Source organism: Glycine max, chromosome 8, assembly GCF_000004515.6.
Source record: "Glycine max cultivar Williams 82 chromosome 8, Glycine_max_v4.0, whole genome shotgun sequence".
NCBI classification, from domain to species: domain Eukaryota; kingdom Viridiplantae; phylum Streptophyta; class Magnoliopsida; order Fabales; family Fabaceae; genus Glycine; species Glycine max.
The window spans coordinates 15,260,580-15,284,934 of record NC_038244.2 but is presented as its reverse complement, the minus strand read 5'-3'; the positions used below and the strand labels follow the sequence as shown (position 1 = coordinate 15,284,934).

The 24,355-nt window shown below is 28.4% G+C and overlaps 1 protein-coding gene and 1 pseudogene across 1 annotated transcript; both read right to left on the bottom strand.

Annotated features, from left to right (window-relative positions):
- Window positions 1-1,970: 1,970 nt before the first annotated feature.
- On the bottom strand, window positions 1,971-19,723 carry LOC100816356 (seed linoleate 9S-lipoxygenase-2-like; annotated as a pseudogene).
- On the bottom strand, window positions 12,191-17,429 carry LOC100802685 (seed linoleate 9S-lipoxygenase). Its single transcript, XM_006585437.3, has 9 exons — window positions 17,212-17,429; window positions 16,126-16,430; window positions 15,790-16,042; window positions 15,067-15,351; window positions 14,878-14,963; window positions 14,278-14,382; window positions 13,797-14,146; window positions 13,360-13,623; window positions 12,191-13,216 (listed from the first exon to the last, which is right to left on the bottom strand). Exons 1-9 carry the CDS (start codon window positions 17,396-17,398, stop codon window positions 12,466-12,468), a joined length of 2,586 nt encoding a protein of 861 aa, XP_006585500.1. The 5' UTR covers window positions 17,399-17,429; the 3' UTR covers window positions 12,191-12,465.
- Window positions 19,724-24,355: the final 4,632 nt, after the last annotated feature.

The following is a 24,355-nucleotide window of genomic DNA, read 5'->3' as shown; positions in this document are numbered from 1 at the left end:
ATCTAAATAAACACTTAATTTTGATTTGGAGAAGTATAACTGGTAAAGGTTATTGGTGTGGGTCTTTCTAGCAGAAAGCATGAATGTTTAGACGGTGATTATATTAGGAATATAGGAGAGAGAGAGTCTTAATAAAATAAAAGAAGTTAATTAGAGCCTATATGATTATGAAGACAGTGAGAGAATTATGAACAAAAGCTTGTTGGCGGTGCTCGGAGAGAGAAGAGAAAGAGAAAGAGAAAGATGGAGGTGAAATAATCTAGTTTTCTATATGAAAGAACTCAGTTATAATAAAAGTTAATGAAAAGATAAATTTCATATAAAAATATAAGTTAAATAATTAAACTGAAGAAAATAGTTAAAGAATCGAATAAAAATTTAAATAAAGTTCAAAGTTTAAAATAGTAATTAATTCGTTTAAAACATAAAATCTTTAATGCTCTTTAAAATAACTATGAAACATGTAATATTTTAAGAGGTAATTAAATATATTTTATTTAATATTACTAGGTCAGCATTTAACAAAATTCTTTAAATAAAACTTTGTTTTATACGTCTTTCATTTCCAGGTTCAAAGCTAAGGATGCACGTGTTCCTCGCACTAGGCTGAGTACAACTTATGAAAAACTAAAATAGTTGTTTAATTTTAATACACTGCAATTATAAAAAAAAATTATTAGCAAAGCAACACTAATGCAGTAAATGCATTAAAAAATATAACTAGGGGAAATGATGAATAATAATCAGCTCATATAAGCAAAAATGAGTGGTGCATCGATCTTAGATGCGATCGACCTTATCAGCTGGTTCGTGTAAGAAGCAAAAGTTTCCGTTAGTTAAAATCCAAGAGGCATTGTAAGCACAATTTTGAACGGTGTTATGCACAATTTTGAATGGTGTTATGTTCTATCTCTCAGAGTGTGAATAGAAGTTGTTCACCAAGTTAACTTTTCAATTGAATGCTTATTTACCCGGTTCAGAATGTTGTATTTTTTCACCTAACAAAAAATTTACCTGGTCTGGAATTACAAAAGTATGATAACTTTAATTTCACATCAAAAGGTTTGTTTAGATAAATTTAATTTATTCATAAAACACTAATAGAAGAAGAAAGTAAAAAAATCAGATGTCTGCTGAGTTTTTTCATAAGTTTAAATCATTTTATATATCTTAACTTTTAGACAACTCAGATATATGGAAATCTTTTCAATCGAAGTGAATATATTGATTTTAGCCTAGGGAAAAAGTTCAATTTATTTTATCTTGTTTTATTTTCTTTTCATATAATTATTTATAAAAAAAAAATATTCAAGCAAATCCAAAAGTTGTTCTATTATGTTGTTATTTTATTTAATGCAAAATAATAAAATATCATTTCATTTCTCGGTATTCCATCTCATACTTTCAATCTAGATGCTGATCAGTGACCACTAGACATCTACCAATTCTTTTAAGGTATTTCATAATTTTTTAATAGTATATTTTTATTTAGTTATTAGCATTTCAAAAGAGTTTAATTTTTTATATTAATTTGAATATAAAAATTTATATTATTAACTAAAGACAAATGTGTTCAAACGCTCGAGGAGGCATCCCTGTCATTGACCTTTGGGTACGTATCCCTTTGCCGAATTTGCTAATTAAAGACAACATGGCAGCGCAAAGATTACAATGAGCAATATATAGAACAATGGAAAAATTAAAGTAAATTACACTCCTTTTTGGGGTGTATATAATGAAAAGAAAAAGAAATAAAAAAGAGAAATTAATAAAAACCATCACATATATTTATTGATGTTTTATTTATAATAATCTTATAACAAATAAAAATTAAAATTAAAATTATAAATGACTTAATTAGATACATTCAGTTTTGCGCACACACTTATCCCAACAAATAAATAACATTACTTAATGAAGCTCATACAATGATACACACATAAGTATGCATCAGTTATTGAAACACTCCTTTAGATAGAGATACTGTTAGGAATTCCTCTAAAAGTCAACCCCGGTTTACTGGTAGGAAGAAGCACAGTGTAGGGCAATTTGGCTGGTCCAGTTCGATTTCTAAGATTTGGATCATTGTTCCTTTCTGAGATTTTTGTCTCAATCTCTGCTAGCTTTTTTCCAAACTTTTTAAAGGCTTCTATTGCCCTTGAATTAGAGGTCCAATTAGGACTGTTGTCCCTCTGTCCAAGGTAGATCTCATCAGAAGCATGCCTTGACAATATCTCTATCACTGAAAGGTTAACAAGAGTCTGAAACTTTGGCGTAATTGTTTTCTAATAAGCCTTTTGATGACTTTTCACCATCTCATCATATTCTGGAGTTCCTTTTTCCGGGATCAATCTTCTGCTAAGAGTTGGACGGTTTAGGATAAAACCACCATAAGGGTATTGCCCAAAATTAACAGCTGCATGGAGAGCTGAAGCAATCCATATGATAGTAGAACATGATTGAATAAGCTCTTGAAGAGTCTGCATTTTAGGCCACCAAGGCTTGTCTTTCAGGTCACCATGACCCTTCTCAACAACTTCCTTCCACCAAGCTTGGAGTTCAGAGTCTTTCTTAACTGCATCATCTGTGGCATAGTACAAGGAAACATACTCTTGTACCCATGTCTTAATAGCATCCCATATTTCCAGTCCATCAACAGCATAAGGGTAGTCTTCTATCACAAGACGAAGGCCGTTGGGACAAGATGAATCCTCAGTAGCCATTCCCCTTAATCGATACAAAAAAAAAATATATATATTAATAACAAAACTATCTTATATAGCTTGGTTGTCATCAAAGAGAAATTGTGTTTTTACAGTTAAGAAATGTTACTTTTATGTTTTTAATTTTTAAGAAAGTTAGTTTTTGACATGCCTTACTATCAATACTCATGGCTCTCATTTTAACAAAATAAAAATTTGAATTTTTTAAAACAAGATAACAAAGCCTGTGACTTTCCATGCTTCAAGTTCATAAAACTCCTGCATGAACTAGGAATGCGTCAGATACAAGGTTTTAAAAAAGGGCCCGTGACCACGATTTCAACCATAAAGTAATTGGAATCTCTACAACTGAAATGCAACAAAACCAATTTGTCTATAATAGCAAGGATTGCAAGAAAATTGCGACTGCAACTGTAATTTAAAAGCTGTCAGATACAAAACCATTTACGCAATTCATGTTCACATAGATTACCTCTTGATAAGATCAGCTGGTAATGCTTGGTCAGGGAACACCCAAGCTTTGTAAGCTTCTGAAGAAATCTCCATAGAATACTTGCCACCCAAAAAGGATTGCTCTATAATGCCATCAGCATTAATTAGTGATTGTCGAGCAAGTGCATTGATATTCATTGTGTCACGATAGTGAGGAAATAGAAGCTTATAAACAGGGTGAAGAACACTGAGATTCCTGTTTGTTGCTATGACAAATGGCTCAATCACAGCATGAGTATTCAGCCTGTGACCGCATATAAAAAAAAAAAAAAAAAAGGAATTTAAGATCACTTCATATACAGCTATTAAAATATGGTTTGTGATGATCTTAGTGAAAGAGTTCAAACCAATGGCTTATGAGCTGATGATAGCAGGAATCATTAACAACAACATAAGCCTTAGCCAATAGCCAAATTGTACTTTCAACGCCTTGGTTTGCAGGCAAGATGACTTTACTATCGGCACCAAGGTGTTGTCCACCTGAATGTGGCAAACTTAATTCAATGGCCAATGGCTTTAAGGTTCCATCATCTTTCAAGAAAAGGATTGTCCTGGTAGCATAAACCTTTGTTGATTTTGATTCGTTTAGCCTCGTCAAAAATGGCATAAATACGTCATGGTGATCTAATATGAATAGTCTCTGACCTTCAATTGCCTGTTCCACAAATTCAATGTTACCATATCAAGTTTAATTAATGGATTCAAATAATAGATAATTAATATGGCTTAATAAAATAGTTTAGCAAATGGAAAAATGCTAACAACATGTTCCGTAAACACTCTTTGCTGGGACTCAACTATGTCAGGACTAACAAAATCATGTATGTTTTTCCTCCACAGGCAAATCCTGGTTGGAGAACTTTCAAGCATTAGATATGTAGATATCTCTCTTAAACGGGAATTCGAACATTAGTTCGTCACGTTACGTGAGACTAACTCGTAGATCTAATTCCCGTTGACAGCCTCACATTATTTTATAAGTCTTAATAAATTAAATGTGTATTATAGAAAGAGTATATATTTGGAAATGTGCATAAATTCTCAGTGTTTTATTGGAATGAAACATATATATTCATCATTGCCTTATCTACTGTTAGTCCTTCAAGGTTAATCTTCAAGTGTTCTTCAGTCAGTTTACTCGTTTGATCACCGTAGACTGACGGATCTAGCTTGCTCTGTGGTGGAAACTCCTATCATTCATTAAAGAATATGAATATCATGAGCAAAGATGTCAGACAATGATTTTTCCTTAACAATGTGATACAAATACAAAGTTATTAACATGGAAACTTAAGATTATAACAATGGAACCTACTTGTAGAAGGCGAATCACGCAAGGGTTTACACCAGCAATCATCTCTCTTGCAAATTCATCGTCAGTCATCCATGCAGATTTATTAACTGCTCCAAGTAATAAAGACAATAATTGTCAGATTGGATAACATAATTCAACAAATGCATCAAATTTTTGGCACCGCCGCATGCATGAGAAGGTTATTTTTATCCGAGAATGATACGCAATAGATTTGGATTATACATTTATAGTTAAAATTTAATGTTCTATCATCTTTACATAAAAAAAATCCTCTCCCTAGATATACGATTAGATTAATTAATATCGTACGCAAAACTTTCAAAACCATATATAAATCTTTATATATAATATACCTTGAATTAAATGAGGTATTGAAAACTTGAGGAGATTATCTTCACCATCAGTGCGGAAGATTTCCTTGAGCACTGGTAAGGGGCTAATTTTGCTAAGTATATCTGTAGGCAGCTTAATTCCACCTTCACAGAGTTCACGTACTTCTTCAAAGCTACCAAACTCATTCGGTGTGAATTTTAAATCAAATATTGATTTGATTGCAGGTAAGAAACTTCGAGATAAAGATTTTATCCCATAACTAAGGAAGTCAGATGACTTCAAGTGACCAAAAATTTCATCTCTTGGAACATAAACATGTCCCGGTTTCTCGCTTTTGGAATCTGTCAAAAAAATCAAATAATACTATAAATAATATCAACAACAACTACAAATGGCAAAATTTCTTAAGCATCGATGAAAACATTGACCTATGTGGATATACAAATTCTCAATATATAAAGCGATTATGTTCTCATATTCATGCAAATTAGAAGTGTCATCATTTAATAATATGAGAGATCTTTTCAATTTTTTAAATTTAAAACATTGTAAATTAAGTATTTATACACACATAAATATATATATATATATATATATATATATATATATATATATATAATATAAAAAATATCTAATTTTAATAAACGTGAGAAATTAACTTATGTATAAAAAAATAAATATATAAATAAGGTTTGAAATAATTGTTGAGTATATTTTTTATTTGATGAAATCGTTATTATAGAGATAATTATAAATATTTATGTTATTGATAGATATTGTAATATATATTTTTTATATAATTAATATGATTAATAATTGAAGAGAAAGTAATCTATTGTATTTGTAAATATGTCAAAAAAATTAATTTGTTATAAGTTTAAAATTACTTGTATAAATTCAAGTATACGAAATATTTTTAACAATAGATTACTATTATTTAAATTGTTAGGTAAGAAAAATTTATTAATTTTTAACAATAGTTTTAAATATTTTTTTTAAATATACGAAATACTTTCAAATATTAAAAATCTATAATGATTTTTCAAATCTTATGAATTTATATTTTTTAAATTGATTAAAATCTAAACAAAAAAAAATTTAATCATAAAAGTCTTTTAAAAAAATCTTAAAATCATTATATCCTTACAAAATATTTTAAAATTCATAATTTTTTAATATCAAAATAATCTTTTAAAATTTTAATTTAATGCACTCCCTTTATTAAAAAAACTGTAATATATATGACTTTTTTTTATAAAAAAACTCATGATTTTGTAATTAAATTTTAATCTTTACTGTTTACAATTTCTTATTAGTTAATAATTTAAAAATCATTATTACACTGATTAATCCTATCAAATTTGGAGTCTTTTATTTAGATATTGTTAATAAAAGAATCTGAAGCAAATTAGGATTATATATAAGAAATAGAGGTTGTGTAACCTTTCTTTGTTGGTTTTCTACCGGTTCTTCCCCTACGAGGGTAGGGATGAGTGAGAGATCCTCCAAGAACTGGACGAGCAAAGTTTTCACCACTGTCAGGATTGCCCAAATCATTGTAAACATCATAATCATAAACTCTGTCCCATTCCTTGCGCTTCCCTGTTCCATTTCCTCTTAGAGCCTGCAATTCTGCTTCTCTATATGTCACTAATGGACCAGGTGTTTCACTTGGAACATATGTCTGCAATATATTTATTTAATGTTCATTATTAAATAAAAGATCTAGCAAATCCAACAACACTATTTCCTGTATTCCATTTTCATTGATATTTATGATTTTTGCACACGAATTAAAAAAAAGCTTTTCAAGACAATAATATTTATTTAGAACCATTTTTATTAAAATATTCTTATTATCTTTCTTAATTTAAATAAATATATAATTAAGTATTTTAAGAAAATAATATTTATTAGAAGGAAAAATAGAAATAGATGTTTTAATACTTTTTAAAAAAATAATTAATATGGAATTTTTTTTAATGCTAAAGTATCAATATTTGAAATGAATGGAGTACTATTTACTACTTTTGTCTCTCTATAAGACATTTTTAATTATTTTACAAGAATTTAAAAAGTTGGTAGATATAGGTTATAACTTTATATTTATTAATATATAATTTATATTATTTTCAAAATTATCCTTAAAGTTATTCGAACTCGTTTCACTCTTTTAATTTGAATATTTTACCCAATTAGTTAATTGTGTTAGTCATTTTCTCCTATTCACACAAGAAAGAGAATCAGTTTTTCATACCAAGTTATAGCATTTGTTGTTTATTGACTGCAAAAATTGTAATTTAATTAAATAATTTGAGATAAAATAACAATTAATGCAAGAAACAAATTAGCAAGACGTATCAAAACAGACAAACAAATTTCTTTGAAGTGGTGCATATGACGATTGAAAACCTTGAAATGCTTTCAAACAAACATTCAAAAACAGTAATGTTTTCATTTTATGATATGTGTGTGTGTGGATACTTGCTAGCTAGGTGTAAATAGTTTTACCTCGTTGACAAAGAAAATTCGATTCTGTTTGTAATCTTCATAGTTGTAAACCCATGAGTTGCAAACAAAGTGCATGGTTCCTTGATTAGGAATGTCTTCAAGAGTCAAACTCACTAGGAAGAACTCAACATTCATATGATTTGTTATTATAAATGCTCCAGGAATTCCCATGTCACTGTCCCATTTAAAATTAATATTAAATGCAGATTGGCCAGCTCCCAAAGTTGGTATCGAGGCAATAATACCTTCCAAATAGGCCTTCTTTCCGACTATCCCATTTCCATTTGCTACAAAAAATTCAAAATTATTTAACATTGTTCTGTGATTTAGCAATATTTGTTTAATGGTAACAGTGTAATAAAACATATCATATTAATGTAAAATTTTTAAATTTATCGATGATGCATGACATGTAAAATTGTAACGATTATTAAAATAGTATGAACTTTAGTATATTAAGATGTATGATTTAATTGATTTTATGCTTGAATGTGTACATGTGTGTCATAGAATAATTTTTTTTAATAAATAGGCTAGAAAAAAAATCCAAAAAAGTTAGTATAATGGTATAAGATATTTTATATTCATAGAGAACAATCTATTTATTAAAAAAATTATATTTAATTTTCATCATATTTAAGATCTTCTTAAATCAGTGATAATCACGCACATTGATCTTTGATCTAATTAGTCTCAAAATACCCGCAATATCTTATTCAAGAAAAAAACCAGAAATTAAAGGATTTCAGTTTCTCATCAAATACATAAGGTCACGTCTTAGAGTTTACCTATAATATCTATATTAGTATATTTTCCTTGGATAAAATTCATTCTAATAAAAAATATGTTTGACATTTGTTTTTCATCTATGTGTGAAATTTTTAATAATTTAAAGGTATTTAGTAGTTTTTAAGAAATAATTCTTTAAACGTGAACACATTTTTTTAAACGCCGTGATCGATTCTATTTTAGGTTAAAAACAGTTAATTAGACACAATATTGATCAATCTAGTTTTTCTTACCAACTATTTGCTGAAATTAGTTTGTTTTGAAACAAACTATTAACATGGAGCTGTTTTTAACTATTGTGAATTTGTGGCAGTTTTTATAGAAAATGAACCAGTGGTACTATATGAGAAAATAACAGATAATAGTATACAATACTGTGATAAAAAACCGCCAAAAAATTCATAATTTCTGGTAATTTTAAAACTGTCAGAGGATGACCAGTGGGTCAAAATTTCTCCATGACAACTTCTGTAAAAAATAGTGTAGTTTGGTTTTGAAATTATCAAACTTCACTTCTTGAAATACATGCAGGATGTAAATTGACTTTCATAAGATGATTTTGTTTTTGTGAAATCAGTTTTTAGTGATATTTACAATTTTTTGAGGATGCTAAAATTCCACAATTTTTTTGGCAATAAAAAACTACAGAAATTGGCTTTACCAAAGCAAAATCAACTCTCAAGAAGTGAGAAGTCAGTTTACATCCTTGAATAATTTATTTTGTAAGTATAGTAGTTTCGTAACTTTAACATATAACTATACTATCTTTGCAAAAAGTCCCTTGTGCCTTGTAGATTGTTTTAAAACCAAATAATTTTAGTTAATAGTAGTTAGTAAGAAAAACATCAAATTGGTCAATATAACACAAGACACGAGCTCAAGTGCATAGTTTACTTAAAGTTTGGAGGAGAGATGATTGATGAATATTGTGGTATTTTTTTCGCAACTAATTACCAAAATGGCTTTGTTTTCAATATGGTGGTCTTTTTTTGACAATTTTAAAACTTCAAAAAAAGTTCGTTTTCTGGTGGTTTTGTCACAACACTAGTTTGTTATTATTATCTGTTTTCTTGGCAGTTTTGTCACAATATTGGTGGTAAGTTTCTTAGCTGTTATTATTATTGATCTGTTGAATGTAATGCTCTATGTGTGCGTGTTCCATATATAATAGATAGTAGTCTTCGATCCATCCTTTAATGAGACTCATTCAATAACTCTATACATATAACTTTGTTTTAAAATAAACTCGACTCTAGAATTAACTCTTAGTAGTTTATGAGTCCATTTTTCATCGACGAGTTTACTCTTGAGTAAATTCTTTTTATAGTAAACTCTAGATAAATTTTATAAATTCTAAGTAAATTCGATAAACTCTCGAATTTATTATCAAGTCAACCAATTAACAAGTTAAAAAAATTAGGTCAAAATGTAAGTTATTTTTTATTATTTTTTGTTTGTTTAACATTCAACATACCTTCATTTAGCGTGCTATTCTCAAATATAAAATTCTCACTTTTAAAATATCAAATTTTTCTTCTATGATAACATCAACCCTCGATGAGAATGATCTACTACTACTATAACATCTGTAAATTATTGTCTAATAGTGATTTATTATTACTAGACTTGATTATTTAAATATTCTCAATTTTATGATTTATTGATTTATTTTATTATATTGTTGAAATGTTTAATTAGTATGTTATTTATATATATTTTATTATTATTTTTATATCAAGTAGACTTTTACGAGTTTATAAGTCAAGTTTATGAAACTCTCATTAATTTACATAAATTTTTGAATTTGATAACCTTATCTAAGTGAATAGTTGGAAAAAAACAACACAAAAATCAATCACATGTTGATGCATTAACGTGTATGTGTAATAGTACTTTGCTAAAAGAATGTATACAGAGATTAAAAAAAAAATAATATCACTTGAGTGAAAAGTTTTCCTTGACTATATATATAGTAACCATTAGAGTAGTGAACAATTAATGCATGAGAGAGAGATAGCTAACCATCAGCCTTGGTAGCACTAATCAACTGGATACACACAGATTTGCCCATTAAGGAAGTAACACCATCAACTGCTGAGCCAATTAGGCTTTTGCTAGTGCCAACAATCCCTACCACACTCGTTAAGTTGTTGAAGTCAAGCACATTCTTACGCATCAACACCACCCTCCCCTTCACCTTCTGGCTTCTGCTGAACAACCTTTTCAAGCACTCTGGAAACATTTTTAATTAGTTACTTCAATTCAAGCTGTGTAGGAAGGATATTTTCTTGAGAGTTGTGAGGATAACACAAGAAAGAAATGTAACCTATTTATGGACCACAAATATGTACGGAAGAAATGTTCCGTGAGAGAAATGTTCAAGTATTTTACAACAGTCAGGATAAAGTATTAATGAATCAGATGTTCCGTGGGAAATGGAAGGTTCACATTCTTGATTCTTGATAACACACATAAGATATATAGTTGATTTTTGTATTTTATGTTCTAATTACCTTAATTGAGTTTTTAAAGTTTCTTCTCATTTCCTATTAGGCTTTTCATTTTGAATTCATCCAGTAATATTTAAGTCATTAATTTACACAAAATGAAAGATATTTTTTATTTTTCCATTGTTATTGTAAAAATAATACTCTATTTATCAGCAAATAAAAACGTCAACACCACAATTAAGTCAATAGAGAGTAAGGGTACATTTTTAGGACATTTAGTTCAAATATTATATGTTTTTAATTGGTACATTATATTTATTATTTTTGTTTGAAAGTGAATCTATTGTTATAATAAAGTGTCTCTGTTCTAATTTCATCTATTTTTTTACTACTATTATTATTACTACTTACTCACAAATAATTCAATACAATAATTAGGTTGATATATGTAATATCTTTTTAGGTCATTGTAATTCAAAGAGTATTATTACTTTTAGTTGATACCCTAAATTTAATTATTTATTTAATTTCATGTTATATTTTTTATGAACAAATATTAATTTATTATATAGTTTTCTTGAAATATCAGTTGGAGGTTTTAAATTTGCTATCTCTCTTTTTTCTTTTCTTCCTTCACTAATTCCTATATGATGTTATACCTAATTTTTTGCATTAGTAAATTTCATTAAATATAAATATTGTAAGGATGAAAGTACTTGTAAATGGGAGAAAAGAATAGAATTGTACGTGTAGGCTAAGTTACAATTAAACCAAATAAATAAATAAAAGGAATAAAATGTATCCCCTTCTCTCATACAAGCGAAAGAACAAGTCATCACTTTCAGCAAAGAATTGAATTATACTTGTAGTTTAAACTTTAAAGTTACAAATAAACCAAATAAAAAAGAATAAAATGTATCCGCTTTCTCTCAGACAAGCTAAAGAATAATTCACCACTTTGCAACTTACCCGCACACGTCACACCCTTAACGTCACACCATGCATACGTACGAAAAAGGAGTTTAAATGCAACAAGGGAAAACATCATCAGAAGCCAATCACTATTTTCTAGCAAAGATAAACCTTTGTTTCAAAATTGAACTTTTGAGGTTATGCTGTAAACCGCTACAAAATTTTGGAAAGCCATGATGATCGAACTTAAGAGACTTTAGTGCAACTAGCGTGCATAGCACAATAAAAAAAAAAAGAAAAAAAAAAGAAAGAGTAAAAAGAGCAAGTAAAAAAATTATCTATAATTATTAATAATAAGAATGATTTCATTTGATGTACATATTTTATTGAACAATTTTTCTTTTAAGTTATTGAACAATTTCATTTGATTTCATTTGATGCACTAATCCATTAGGATGCTTATAACAATTCTAAAAGATAGTGTAGTTTTTGGGGGTATATCTTTTGAGGGAATATGATATTTTTTGTTTCAAATCCCTCAACATTGAAAGGCTTTCTATTTGGGAAGATTTTTTGGTATAGTTGTGCAGGACTGTACAAGTCTATTTTAAGTCTTTTTCATTTCCTTAATAAAATATGTTTGCCTTAAAAAAAAGTAATAAAAATAAAATAGAAGAAAAAGTAAATAATAATAATAATAATAATAAGTTTTGAACAAAAGAAAACTCAAAGCTCAAATAAAAAGAATTCCCGGTCATAACAGGAAATCTGCCACTGAGCTTATTTATTCCGGCTTAACGTACAGTGGAATGGAAAGCTGAAGCAATACATATAACATAACTTAAAACAAACACAGACACAACGATGCATGCTCATAAGCATGCATATTTTATTGGAAGATGCAAGTACAATACTAAAGGAAGCCGCCACACACACTCCTTTAGATAGAGACACTATTAGGGATTCCCCTAAAAGTCAACCCTGGTTCACTGGTAGGAAGAAGCACAGTGTAGGGAAATTTGGCTGGCCCAGTTCGGTTTTTAAGCTCTTGGTTGTTGTTCCTTTCTGAGATTTTTTTCTCAATCTCTGCAAGTGTTTTTGTAAATGTTTCAAATACATCTTTTGCATTCTGATCAGAGGTCCAATTTGGAGTGTCCCTCTGTCCAAGGTAGATCTCATCAGAGGAATGGCTTGACAATATCTCCATCACTGTAAGATCAATAACTGTCTGGAACTTTGGTGTAATTGTTCTCAAAAAAGCCTCTTGAGGATTCTTGACCATCTCATCATACTCTTTGGTTTTTGGTTCTGGGAGCAATCTTCTGCTTTGAGTTGGACGGTTTAGGATATAGCCTCCATAAGGGTACTGTCCAAAATTAACAGCTGCATGTAGAGCTGAACCAATCCATATAATTATAGTGCAAGAGTCTATAAGCTCTTGACATGTCTTCATTTTAGGCCATTCGTTATCTTTTAAGTCACCGTGACCCTTCTCCACAACTTCCTTCCACCATGCTTGCAGTTCAGTATCTTCTTCAACTGCCTTATCATTAGAGTAATACAAGTTGACATACTCTTGGACCCATGTCTTAATAGCATCCCATATTTCTAATCCATCAACAGCATAAGGATAGTCCTTTATCATAAGGCGAAGGCCATGTGGGGAAGTGTGATCCTTAACTGCCAATCCTCTAAATCAAGCAAAGGAAAAAATAAACAAAATGTTAACATTTTAATTGTGTCATCATTAAAAGGGCATGGAATAATTTTGTTTTCTTATATATATTCCCATAATTGAACAAGTTCATATTTCTAATTTAATAAGATTGGTTACCTCTTGATGAGATCAGTTGGTAATGCTTGGTCAGTGAAAACCCAATTCTTGTATACAGCTGAAGACATCTCCATAGAGTACTTCCCGGGCAAAAATGTTTGCTCTATAATGCTGCCTGCATTAATCAGCGATTGCCTAGCAAGTGCATTGATATTGATGGTGTCACGAAAGTGAGGATGAAGAAGTTTATAAATAGGGTGAAGCACACTGAGTTGTCTGTGTGTTGCTATGGAAAATGGCTCCATCACTGCATGAGTATGCAACCTGTGAACACCGACCCCAGAAATATTGAAAATTAAAAAAATGATCTTATAAAAAAACAAATAAATTTCTAAAAAAATATAAATTATGCATAAATACTTATTTCATGTTGTCTTTTATGAAAAAGTTTATCGAAAGAAACTCTAAATAGGAGCGGAGTTCATATACATATATACCAGTGGCTTATGAGCTGATGATAGTTGGTGTCATTTACAACAACATAAGCCTTGGCCAATAGCCAAATTGTACCATCATCACCTTTGTCTGCAGGCAACACCACTTGGCTCGGAAAATAATAATGTAGAAATGGAGATGGACGCATATGTGGTGGATGTGGCAGGACATATACACATTGATGCGGCTTGCTTAATTCAATAGCAAGTGGCTTCAAAGTTCCATCATCTTTCAAGAACAAGAATGTCCTCGTGGCATAAGCCTTTGCAGAATCTAGCTCGTTTATCTTCCTCAAATATGGCATGAATGCATCATAGTAATCCAATATGAATAATCTCTTATTACAAAATGCCTGTTAATTATTCCACAAATTTACAAAGATCGAATCATTCCAAATCTATGTAATTATTAATGCAAAACTCATTCAATATGCATTTCAATTATCTTACGTGAAGCACATGCATGTATATGATCAATCATTACCTCATCTACTGTGACCCCACCCATGTTAATCTCCAATTTTTCTTTTGTTATTGTACTATGATTACATTTGCAATCTAGCCTCCTTCGCGGTGCGAGATCCTCCCTCTGCCATTGATAAAGATGAGGAAATTAAAGAGAAATTATACTTGTAAAATAAATTATACAATAAAATATATAATTAAGAGAAAAAAAAGATAAAAAAATAAATTTAAATTTAAAATGTAATAAATAATAGAATGAAAGAGAAAGATAAATAAAAAAAAATATAATATTGTATAAATTATTATACAAATCGTTATACGTGTATCTTTCTTGAAATTAAACATGTCCAATAATCAGATAAAGAGACAATAACAATAAAAACAATTCAATAGATGATGCATTAACAATAAAATTATGGGTAGATGTCTAGCATGAATTTTTATATCATTAGCTAGATGTTATTTTTACGCCATTTTTACATTCAGTGGACTGATGTATTTTTTAGGATTAGTTGAGTACACCTTGTGCTGAAACGTTTTATTAAGGAAATTTTTAATCTTTTTCCTTTCAAATAATAATAAAAAAAAGATTAACAATAAAATTAAAATTTGGACTTACTTTTAGAAGGCGAATTACATTTGGGTTTACACCGGCAATCATCTCTCTTGCAAATTCTTCGTCAGTCATCCATGCAAATGTGCTAGCTATATATACAAAAAGAAAACGATAATTTGTAAATTGGATCATTTGGAAATAGTTACGTTGGAGTGCCCGCCAAATTATAATTAAGATGTATAATTAAGGTACCTTGGATTACATGAGGTGTTGGAAACTTAAGGACATTTTCAGTACCCATAGTGGTCGATATAGGCAGCTTTATGCCACCTTCTTGATCATACAGTCTCTGCACTTCTTCAAAGCCATTAAACTCGTTCGGTGTGAGCTTTAAATATAAAGATAGGAGCAAGGGTTCCACTTTTCCAGATAAAGATTTCTTTCCAAATTCAAGGAAATCTGTTGTCTTCTCCAGACTGAAATTTTCATCCCTTGGCACATAAATAACATTGTCTGCAGGTTTCTCGTATTTACCACCTTTCAAGAATTTCAAATCAATAATATTAACATTCAGAACATAGATTGCGTGGCCAAGAAAGCAAAATTTCTTGAAGCACTGCAAAAAATCGATTTCTTTGTTAAAGTAATGCATAAATTTATCTTTTTTCACCTCATTTTAATTAATCTAATTTTCATATTTGGTTCTTTAAATTTAAATTTGATTATTTTTGTCTTCCCAATTCGAAGAAAACCAACTTTTTGTCTTATTAGAAGACTAATTAAAATGGTAAGATGATTTTTTTTTAAGAAAAAAAAAACTTTAAAGATGAACAATGGACTATCATTTAATTATAAGACAAAAATAATTACTTTTAGATTTAAAAAACCAAAAACAGAATTGAAGGACCCGAAAATATTTAAGCCTCACTAATTAAAACATGATAAACAAAAGGGGAAAAAAGAGTCTAAATGTACCATTAATATTTTTGTCATTGAGGAGTTTTCTGCCAGTTCTAACCCTACGAGGGTAGGGATAGAGGGTGCCTCCAAGGATTGGGTGATCATCCTTTTCATCACTATCTAGATAGCCCAAATCATTATAGACATCATAATCATAGATCCTATCCCATTCCTTGCGTTCTCCTGTTCCATCTCCTCTTAAATTATCCAACTCTTCTTCTCTATACTTTCGTAATGCCTCTGGTGTTTGATTACCAGGGAGATATGGCTGCAATATATGTTCATATAAATTTCATGAATCTAATTAATTATTAATTGTACATCATGACTATAATTAATCGTTTGACTTACATTATTGTCAAAGAAAATGCGATGATGCGTTTTGTAGCATCCATGATTGTGAACCCATGAGTTACAAAGAAAGTGAATGATACTGTTTTTGTCCTTGTGGCGGTCACATGTTGGAAGTGGATATTCAAGAGTCATACTCACAAGGAAGAACTCATCTTTCATATGGTTTTTTACGTAAAATGCTCCTGGAATTCCCATCTCAGTAGCATCCCATTCAAAATAAATGTCGAATTCCTCCTCTTTCCCTCCCAAGCTTCGTAACACCGAAGCATTATTCTCTAAACAGGCCTCCTTTCCATCTTTTGCTACAAAAACCATACAAATAAATGAAATAATTAAAATTCCAAAAAAAATAAAGCTATGATACAATATAATACATATCCGATCTTTAAAATTTATATTAGATACAATATGTTTAAGATGATATGCATGTACAAATCTATAAAACATAATAAATATATAATTGTAATCTACAATACAAAATATATAAAAAATGCTTATTTAACATTTCTAAAACAAAAATAAAAAAATCATTATCAACATAAATTACTTTCCTATTTGTCTACAAATTAAAATACTAATATAAAAAGTCATTGACACTCCAACTTATTTTATCTCTTCGATTAAGCTAGTAGCAATCTATGTTAACCATGTGATATTCAATTACATATTCTATCACTTCAATGAGAATATTATCCATTACTTTGATATGATTTAATTAATGAATTTTAGCCTATTGTTTGTAAAAAAAACTTTTTAAAGTATCAACTGGTTGAATTTTTTTAAAATATGATTTTCAAAATAATTATTCAAAAAATGTTTTTAATTATATAAAAATTTATAAATAATGATATATAGGATAACTTTTGAAACATAAGAAAAAAATTTAAAAAGAAAACTAAAGAAAGAAAAAGTTTTGAAAAATATCACATATATAAAAAATACAGTTCTCGCGTGGGAATGACTGTAGATGCATGTAATTCACGTGGAAAAACAATTTTCTTATATTTAAGATTAAGAAAAAATGTTTTTTTATATATTTGGTAATTTGTTTTGAAGATTTGAAGTGAGAGAGAGAGGACTAACAATAATTATCCTTGGATGACTTGGTGCGGCTAATCAAGTTGAAAAACACAGATTTAGTAATATCATATTCGACTGATGAGCCAATTAGGTTGAAGCCATTGCCAACAAGCTCCTTGGCATTGGATATGGTTTGAAGCACATACTTCCGAATCAACACCACCTTCCCCTTCACCATCATTGAAGACATTGCAACGATCTTTTCTTACGGATCGGAATATGACTAGTGAGTTGTGAGCAATAATACAATCTAAGGTAATATTTATAGATACCAAAATGATGCATGTCTTAGTACATACCACTCTAAAGAATACATCTGTCATAAATATGATAAATCATGAGATTAAGATGTTAAGATCCAGAAGTGCTGTTTGAGCGTCTATTCATTTATTTATTTATTTACTTGTTAGAGTGTCTAATTAAATAGACTCTTGTACGAATATAATAATTTGGTAAGAGCAAATATCAAAATAGGTGATTTGAAAAAAATATTTACATGTTAAAAGTGATTTCAAATACAAATTTGTCTTGTAACGGAACACGTCATTCTAATGGACGCCTCCAAGTGTTAATCATATTCAATTTTTATATTAATTTTTTTTATAAACGATGTAGGAAGTAGAATATGACTAACACTTAAAATCAATTAAATGCAATAACATTATACTTCGTTTGTCACAGGAAGCGACAACCACCAAGTTTTAAGTTTCTCATAACATTATACTTCGTTTGTTTTTAATTAGAAGACTATTTCAATTAATTTATATCTCCTAAAAAATGATTAATTTAGTTAATTATATTAAATTTGTTAATTATTTATATTATCATTCTAAAATTATCATTTTTTTATGTTTTTATTCACTTAATCGTTTTTATTAGAGTTTAGAGAAAAAATAATTAAATTAAATAAGAATATAAAAAAATAATTAATACATCTAAAAATTTAAAAATATCTTATAAAAATAAATCAATTTCTAAAAAGAAAAAGCTTCCAATTACGTACTGAGGAAGTATTACATGCAGCTAACTACTTCCCCACTCATGCAATAAACTACTTTGCCCTGCTCTTAAATATATGTCTCTTTGTCCATAACAGATACAATGTCAAACGTTAATATCCACCTCCTATTAGCACTTTTAGCAGTTCAGCTTTAAAATCACCCGATCCAGACCACCCCTGGTGTATGTTTGGTTTGTAGAAGAGAAAAAAAATTAAGAGAATTTTAAAGAAATATTTAAATTAAAATAGAAAAAAGGGAACGTGAAATTCAATCAAGAGAATTATTAAAAAAATATTTAAAGTCACCCGATCAAGTTGAACTATTGAAGCTTGAACATAAATAATTAGGTTATTTCCTTAAAAATTGAATGTTTTATTAACATTATAATTAAAATCAATTTTCTGTTTGAAATTTATTTAAAAAATATTTTAAGATGAATTCAGAGAATGCTATTTTATTTTTATTTTTTTTATTTTTAAAATGGAGAGGAGTTGCTTGCATATGGAACAAGAAAACTAGTAAAGCGACTACCAGAGTACCATATTAGGAATGAAAGAAATGAACGATAATTTTCGAATTCATTCAATTCATTCATTGATCAAAGTATTACAAAGTTGATGTATCTATATAAAGATAGTAACTAACACTAACTTACTCAAATAACTTCTAGTAACTATAACTTGAGTAACCAACTAACTTACTCAAATAACTTTTAGTAACTAACTAAATTAATTTTATGTCTAATACCCCCCACAAGCTGGAATATGTTGAAAACACTTGTAGCTTGAAGAATACAATACATCAACATTAAAGAAGAAAGATAAAAGAAAAAAGAAAAAAAATTGAAAACAGGAAATAAAGCGAAACATGTCGGAAATACATTGATCAAAATAAAAACTTCGAGAAATCTTCGATCAACTTCGACGGCTTCCAAGAGTCCAAAGCAAGCATCAAAGTTTGTTGGCAAAAAACTTGGATGACGAATGACAAGAAATTGTAACCAACACGCTCGAAGAGGTATCACAATGCGGTAGCATAAATGAGCACCGCAACCGCTCCACGCCAATTCATCCACAATACCACATCAGCAACTAAGCCTTTGTCGAAAACACGATGAAAGGATGAGAAACCAGTTATATAAGAACTTAATCATCAATGGCATCCATGACCATGAGAGAAAAAAAAAAGAACCAATCAGGCATCCGAAAGGTCCCCTTAAAAAAATGATTCATAAAGGGGTGACCTACCCAGTTATATAAGAACTTAATCATCAATGGCATCCATGGCCATGAGAGAAAAAAAAGAACCAACTAGGCATCCGAAAGGTCCCCTTAAAAAATAATTCATAAGGGGGTGACATACCCAGCTATATAAGAACTTAATCACCAATTAGGCATCCGAAAGGTCCCCTTAAAAAAAATGATTCATAAGGGGGTGGCCTACCCAGTTATATAAGAACTTAATCATCAATGACATCCATGGCCATGAGAGAAAAAAAAGAACCAACTAGCCATCCGAAAGGTCCCCTTAAAAAACAATTCATAAGGGGGTGGCCTACCCAGACATATAAGAACTTAATCATCAATGTGAATCACCCGATGTGGGACTCGCAACACGCCCCATCGAGTCAGGGCTCGACGCCACAAAGCAAGGGCTAACAGCACTATCTACACCACCGGGTAGAACCATAAATAGCTTCAATAGGAAGCAAGAGACTCGGAAGCAAAAACTTCTTATACCATATTAGGAATGAAAGAAATGAACGATAATTTTCGAATTCATTCATTGATCAAAGTATTACAAAGTTGATGTATTTATACAAAGATAGAAAATAACTAACTTACTCAAATAACTTCTAGTAACTATAACTTAAGTAACCAATTAACTTACTCAAATAACTTTTAGTAACTAACTAAATTAATTTTATGTCTAATATACCAGTAGCAGCCAAAAGTGTTTAAGTCATTTATGTCAAACACTTTTCATGAAAAACTTTTCTGGATCCAAGTTAAAGGAATGTTATTGTAAAATTTAGTTTGGAACGAAGTGATAAAAAAACAACTTGCCACTTGAAAGACCTCATTTAATTTTGGTCATTGAATAATTAGAAAAAAAATAAAGTTACTAATTTTTATAGAACAAAATTTGAAAACAAATAGCTCAAAATTAAGTTGGTAGGGGGGCTTTTTTATAGCTTAAGTGAAGAAGTTTATTCAAGCAATTCTTTATTCGAATTCCAATGCAACAAAAAATACATTTTCTGAATTTTCCATTGATTTCCCAATTTGAGTGTCTTCACAAACTTTCCCATTAAATAATGCTCGCATATATTAGTTTATTTTAATTTTATTTATTTATTGTAAACTCTTAATTTATTTTAAAAATAAATAAAAATTACCAACCAGCTTTTAACCTAAAGGGACTTTAAAACTAAAAAGTAATAAAAATAAAATTATCAAACAGTTTATTTTTAAAGCTCTTTATTTTGAGCTTTAACTTTAAAGGTAGCTTTTAAACTAAAAAAGGTATGGCCATACATAACCTAAATACGTACATACATGAGATATTTTACTTATTTTAATTATTGTACATTTAGATATTTATATTATTCAGTATTTTTTTTCAAATAATAAAAAAACAATGAATGTAAGCAGGGATATATGTAATATTACTTAAGCAATTATTAATTAAAAGAGAATTTAAAATAATTTAAGCATATAAAAATTTGCAATTCGTATAATTAATTAAGTATTTATTTATTTTTCAGAAACTGTTATTAATAAAATGAAATTATACAATGAAGCAGTAATTAACATCAAATTGTTTAAAATGTTGCATTGATTTGATTTGATACTATATCAACTTGAATAAAAAATGTGCTTAATTTCTTATGATCACGTGCACATGTATCAGCTCACAACAAACTTCTTATTCATTAATCCATGCATTTAATTTATGTAACTCCAACAAAATAAAAATAAAAAAAATCCCTGCATTTTCAAGCAACCGAGCGGTTAGATATATATAGTAGCCAAATCTAATTATCAATTAATGCCTTGATGTGTAACTTGAATCTGCAAGTTAGTTGTTATATTTTTAGTTCTTGCTATCTTTTTTCCTTAAAAAAAAATGTGGCATGGAACATTGATAATGAATGTTTTAAATTAATCGATTTTTCTTTTTTTTATCCTTTACCCCTTTTTGCAAATTTACCCTTACTCCATCTTCTTCCTTTCGTTTCTTCCATTGGACGACACACAGCACCACTGCAAGCCGCCGCCATAACCTCCACGACTACTGTGACTATGGCAACATGAGGGGTGCCAAATCAGCAGGGCCCCCATCCTTTTTCAAATTAGTTTTTTTTATTAGGTAATTAAAAAAGTATTAGATAATTATTATGTTTGGAAATTTAAGTATGTAAATAATATTATTTAAGTAGCAATAAAATATTCTTATTTTTGTAATATTTATTCTGCTTTTATAATATGTCGTTTTTATTATTATTAGACATAAGTCCTTGAATTTGGGGTTTGTATATTTTTTTGCCCTTATTTTTTATAAATTACTTTTTTATCTTTGGTATAATAAATTGACATTTTTTATGATTTTTAGTTGAAATAAATTAATTTTTACTTTTTAATTGTTTGAATTTGTATTTTAAAATTGTCATAATAAAAATTATTCTAAAGTATCAATTTATTATGTTAAAAATTTTAAAAATCAATCAAATTTCAAGACCAAAATGATAATTAAATCCTATTATTATTACTTTAAAAGTTATAAATAATTGTCTATTTGTAATCAAATAATTCTATTAACCTTTCTTAATGAGTCCAACTTTACAAACACCATATATAAGATTGACTACTTAATTTTTCAAACAAATCAAGAAACATCCATCTTTCAATCCTAGTGGATAGACCTAGACCCACGTGTTACAACAAATATTTTTCTTCTTCAATTTTTTAACTTTCTGAAAGTAAATTATTTAGTATTTTTCTCAAAAATAATTTAGAGTAACATAATTTAGTCACATTTAGTAGGTTTTTGGAATATGATTAATAAGAATTCTTGTACGAAAAATACAATTAACTTAAATACCAATTTTTTTTATTAAAATTTTTGGTGAAATATGGAATTGGTTATTGTCATTTAATTTGTAGTTTAGGGTCTTTAAATATATGTTTAATATCTTCTATGTAAATATATTTTTTATTATATTTTTTGAATCATTTTAAAAAAAATATAAATATTTTATATGAATTTTAATGCTTTTATATATATATATATATATATATATATATATATATATATATATATATATATATATATATATATATATATATATATATATATATTTTATTGATTTTGGTCGTCTAGTGGTTGGAGCAACAGTTTGACAGTTGTATCTTCTTGTATACATGTTACTAATGTATATTCTAATATTCAGTATAGCTCTAGCTGATTCCATAATTACATTAGGGTTAAAAACTAAATATTGAGCGGTAAAAATTGGAGACTTATTCTAAATATAAGAAAACTTAATATCATAATTTAAAACTTTAATGCTTAAATTTATAAATATTATTTTTACTTATACAATATTTAATTTTTTTTATTTTTATCTAATATGAATCTTCACCTCATATTTATATTTCAACAATTTTTCTTTCAAACGAGTACGAATTTTTTTCCTATGATAATTTTCTTCAAAAATCATTTTCAATTCAAATATTCAATGATAATCCTTAAAATTTTAACTATGCATGATTGTGAATCTGTCTTATCATTATTACTAACATACTCTAATATTTTCATCGTCAAAACACCTACGGGATCCATTACCTAACCTCAACGAATGAAGTCATCTGTCAGAAATTTTTGGTAACCGCAATCGACGATCGAGGTGATGTGAACAAACCAAAACGTGTTTTCTTCAATATAATTGTCATTATCATGACTTATTATTAAGTAGTTCTTGTCGCTGCAAGTCAGCAACCGGCAACAAATTTAAAGAGCCAAACATGTGAACGCGTCTTACATCGGTTTCATTAAAAAAATATTTCACGTGACACGTACAAACAGCCAGGTAAGGTTTTGAAACCCAAATATATTTTTTAGTTTATTCATCAAAAGAAAATATTACTTTTTGGATACGTAATATATTACATAAATATAGTTGTTATTACTATTAGGTATAGTGTGGCCTCATCGTGTGTTCGTCTACACTAACTGCGCATTTTTCATTGTAATTTTGTAACCAACGTATAGCTAAAATATATTGTTTTATATTTAAACATTATTTTATATTTAATTCTTAATTAATTTATAGTTAAATTAAAGATTAATATATATGCAATATATACATGTATAATTTTTAATTTTTAATTTTTTTGTCTCATTTATTCAAATATTAGTCACAGACCATCCAAACAAAATAATTGTTGTGAAAGTATTATTTTAAAAGCAAAAGTAAAATTCATTAATAAATTAAAGAGACAATAAGGTGGAACACAAGGTATTCATTCTCGTGCCAAACCAAATAGTACACGAATAAGATCCATCAAAAACAAGCATACATACAATACATGAATAGAATTTTAAAAAGCTGGTAAAAACATCATATGAGATGGCTCCTAGTTACCCAACGAGCAACCAATAACTAACGTCAATGTATAAAAATTTGTTGCCAAAGTACACCAACTTTCAATAAAAGTAGGTAAATGTTAATCAATGTGTAAAGTACATTGATTAAGAAATGAAGAGAAACAACTTTTTATTAGGATGCTCAAAATTGTATTATTCATAATTTTTTACGTTTTTATATGGCTTTTACAATAAATATTTTTTTTCTTTTAATTTATTAACCAATGTCTTAAGAATATTACGTCCTATGTTCCTATTTCTAATATTAAAGCTTAAAATGATATTTGTTTTTTTTATAAGATCTAATCTACAATGTTCATTGTGTTAATTATTTTTATTTTAAAAATATCTATCATTAGAAGAAGAAATAATATATTGATAAATCATTAGACGACAAATAAGTATGAATAACAATGATAATTTTAGAAAAAAATTATAAATTTAAGATAAATTTATTATTCTTTTTTTTAAGCCAAAGGAAAGACAAATTTATTATT

Excerpts from the sequence above, each read along its gene's own strand:
- LOC100802685 (XM_006585437.3), bottom strand. The coding sequence starts at position 17,398 with ATGTCTTCAATGATGGTGAAGGGGAAGGTGGTGTTGATTCGGAAGTAT. Across the intron at positions 14,964-15,066 it reads AACACCTCATGTAATCCAAG|CTAGCACATTTGCATGGATG; the intron begins GTACCTTAATTA and ends TTGTATATATAG. Across the intron at positions 14,383-14,877 it reads ATGTAATTCGCCTTCTAAAA|AGGGAGGATCTCGCACCGCG; the intron begins GTAAGTCCAAAT and ends TATCAATGGCAG.